The sequence below is a fragment of the Galeopterus variegatus genome, unplaced genomic scaffold (genome assembly GCF_000696425.1).
Source record: "Galeopterus variegatus unplaced genomic scaffold, G_variegatus-3.0.2 Scaffold3928, whole genome shotgun sequence".
In the NCBI taxonomy this organism is placed as follows: domain Eukaryota; kingdom Metazoa; phylum Chordata; class Mammalia; order Dermoptera; family Cynocephalidae; genus Galeopterus; species Galeopterus variegatus.
In genome coordinates, this window is record NW_007730039.1 from 392,189 (window position 1) to 395,504 (window position 3,316).

The following is a 3,316-nucleotide window of genomic DNA, read 5'->3' on the forward strand; positions in this document are numbered from 1 at the left end:
CTACTTTAGTGACCTCTGTTAATGTCTAATGTCCACTCAAGGAGTTTTAAATCACACTTTAATTTGATCCTTCTATTATACAATAAAAACATTACTGAGGATAAAATGAATTTGAAATTACCAACTAAAGATGAGAATAAATATTTATACATCTCTCAAAACCTTTAGTTCTATTAAATTTGCCATGTAAATCAAGTGAGGAGCTAAGTAGGTATAAAGAAACAATGCTTGAGTGAAAGGTGCATGTGTTATAATGGAAAGGGTGCTGGATTTAGAGAAGCATATTAGAAACAATGAGTTTGGTAACTTACTATTTGTGCAATGATGGGCAATTACAATATACCTCATATTCAGTTCCTATAAAAGTGTGCAGCATTTCACCATAATTGGATGACAAAAAGGAGATGACAACACAAATTTTAATGTCTTCTAGAACAGAAAAGGGATATTTTTATGATACCAGGATATAGACAGAGAGTTCAATTTTTAACCTTGTCTTGTACCTCTTAGCAGGTTCCTGCCATGAGTGACAAGGAAGCAGGAAACCACTCAGATGGAACTGACTTCATTCTTGTAGGCTTCAGGGTCCGTCCAGAGCTCTACAGTCTCCTCTTCCTTCTCTTCCTGCTGGTTTATGGCACGGTCCTTTTGGGGAACATTAGTATGATGGCAATCATTGTGACTGACTCCCAGCTGAACACACCAATGTATTTTTTTCTAGGCAATCTCTCCTCATTGACCTCTCCTACTCCACTGTTATTGCTCCTAAAGTCACGGTCAACTTCCTGTCTGAGAAAAAGACCATCTCCTTTGCAGGTTGTGCTGCCCAGTTATTCCTTTTTGCCCTCTTCATTGTAACAGAGGGGTTTGTCCTGGCAGTCATGGCCTATGATCGCTTCAGTGCCATCTGCAATCCTCTTCTTTACAGTGTCCACATGTTTGCAGGTTGTGCTGCCCAGTTATTCCTTTTTGCCCTCTTCATTGTAACAGAGGGGTTTGTACTGGCAGTCATGGCCTATGATCGCTTCAGTGCCGTCTGCAATCCTCTTCTTTACAGTGTCCACATGTCAAGACGCCTCTGCACTCAGCTGGTTGCCAGTTCCTATTTCTGTGGCTGGGTCAGTTCCATCCTCCAAGTCAATGTAACATTCTCAGTGTCTCTCTGTGCATCCCGAGTCATTGATCACTTCTACTGTGATTCTTATCAAATTGAGAAGTTTTCCTGTTCTGATCTCTTTGTCAATAAAATGGTATCTCTGAGTTTGGCTGCCCTCATTATTTTGCCCACAATAGTTGTCATTGTAGTATTTTACATGTATATTGTGACCACAGTCTTGAAGATCCCCTCCAGTGAAGGGAGAAAGAAAGCCTTCTCCACTTGCAGCTCCCACCTGGGGGTTGTAAGTTTGCTTTACGGGACTGTCATCTTTGTGTATCTCACACCTTCAAGTAATCCTGAACTTCACAAGTTGGCTTCAGTATTTTACGTATTGGTCACACTCATGTTAAACCCTCTGATCTACTCTCTTAGAAACAAGGATGTCAAACAAGCTTTGAGAAAAATCTTGTGGAACAAAAAAGCTTTATTTTAATTCTATTTTCTTGTGAGTTCCTCATTAATGGGTCCACTGATTCTTTCCTTTTGATTTGCTTTTAATATGGGGTCAAACTTGAGTCACTTAAGGATCCTTTAAATTGACTATTCCACAAATGAATTGTCTTCACTGAAGGAGTAGCACTAATCCATCATTCACTCTTCTGTAAGAGCAGTGTTATATCTGAATATCTTGAGCATGGGCATCAGTAAAATTTGCAGCCATTGCATAAACAGAAATATACTCCTTGCTCTTTCTTGGTATTACTTTATGACAGTGTGAGAAAGCAGGATTTATTTTAACTTTTTTCCTCTGCACCTATTGAGCTAGTGGGCAGAAAAATTGCTTTGGTAGGATGTTAAACTCAGAATGCATAATCCTATGTAACTAGTGGCTGGGTTGTGATATTTATTTATTTTTATAAAATCTATCCACAGTGACTTGATTCTGGGTTCATAATCCTTCAATAAAAGTTATAGTATAAGTTTTTTTTTTCTGTGCCATTATGAGTTTGACAGAACTCAATGAATCATTGCTGTTTAATTGTATTTAATTGTTATTTATTTTCAGTATTGATTGTTATTGATTTGTTATCATGTCAAAGAGATAGAGAATGATATTCTGCATCCAATCTTCTAAAAACTAAACACTCAAATCCACAAAGAAAGTCTTTAGTACTGATGCCCTATTTTGAGGGGGCAAAATTTCTCTAGATATTTCAAACAACTTTCACCAGTTAGTACTTGATCATTTTGTTTTCTTTGATTGTTGCTATTTATATGCTTACAGTTTTTACTACTGTACATTTGATATTTAAATTTTATGTGATCTTTCCATCTTCCTGACATTTGTTGTATTTGATGTTACACTTTAATGAGGGCATTTACATTTTTCAAGTAGTATTTTGTTACCAAATTGTTATGATTTTCCCAATTCAGGCACATACTTTTAAATGTGAATTGTAGGTACTTCAAATCTCCCAATATGATAAGACCAACAGAGAAGATTGCTGAAGAAAAGTATCAAGGTTCTGCCCCATTATATCTCTTTCATTTGTATATTATGGGAGAAAATTGCAATGTTGATGGGAAGATGAAGAAGTGAGGGGATAATGTAAAAGATGTACTGTTTTATGTATGTTTGCCTACTTCTATAATATCAGAAGATATCAATATATTCAATCAAGGTTTTGAAAGATACCAGCAATTATGAGAGTATGATTCTTTTCAGAGGTTAAAAAAAGGAGGATCAGAATAGGGAGGGAGGGGAATAGTAGAGCAGTAGTATTATGGTATTTAACATACTTAGCAAAAATAGGCTTCTCTTTTAATTCTTATGTATTCCAAATGGAAAAATTCCTTAACCAAAGACTACTTCAATATTTTTCCTACAAAAGTGTCTTTGTGTGTGTGTGTGTGTGTGTGTGGTATTCTGAATGTGGTTCTAGATTTCAAAAATGAATCTTATTCATTCTTTATTAATATTTCCAATAAATCAATCAGTATTTAACAACTTTCTGCACTTCAGCTATAAACATCGCTTTTTCATTTGTCTTATTGAGTGCATTCCAAGTAGGTTTACTTGTTGGTAAAATATTGAAAAATCACTTTGGCTAGTTAAGCAAGGGGAATATATTGGAAGGGAATATAAATGAAGAGAAAAGCTGGAGAAAAGCCTTGCAATTGGGTAAGAACCAAGGCATTCCTAGGAATGATAAAGCA

General features: G+C 35.9%; 1 protein-coding gene across 1 annotated transcript; it reads left to right on the forward strand.

The window, feature by feature from the left end:
- The first annotated feature begins 522 nt into the window (after positions 1–522).
- On the forward strand, positions 523–1,592 carry LOC103601893 (olfactory receptor 9K2-like). Its single transcript, XM_008586301.1, is given in 3 exon segments — positions 523–730; positions 733–816; positions 946–1,592. Coding segments are annotated over 3 exon segments (939 nt in total).
- The last annotated feature ends 1,724 nt before the right edge of the window (positions 1,593–3,316 follow it).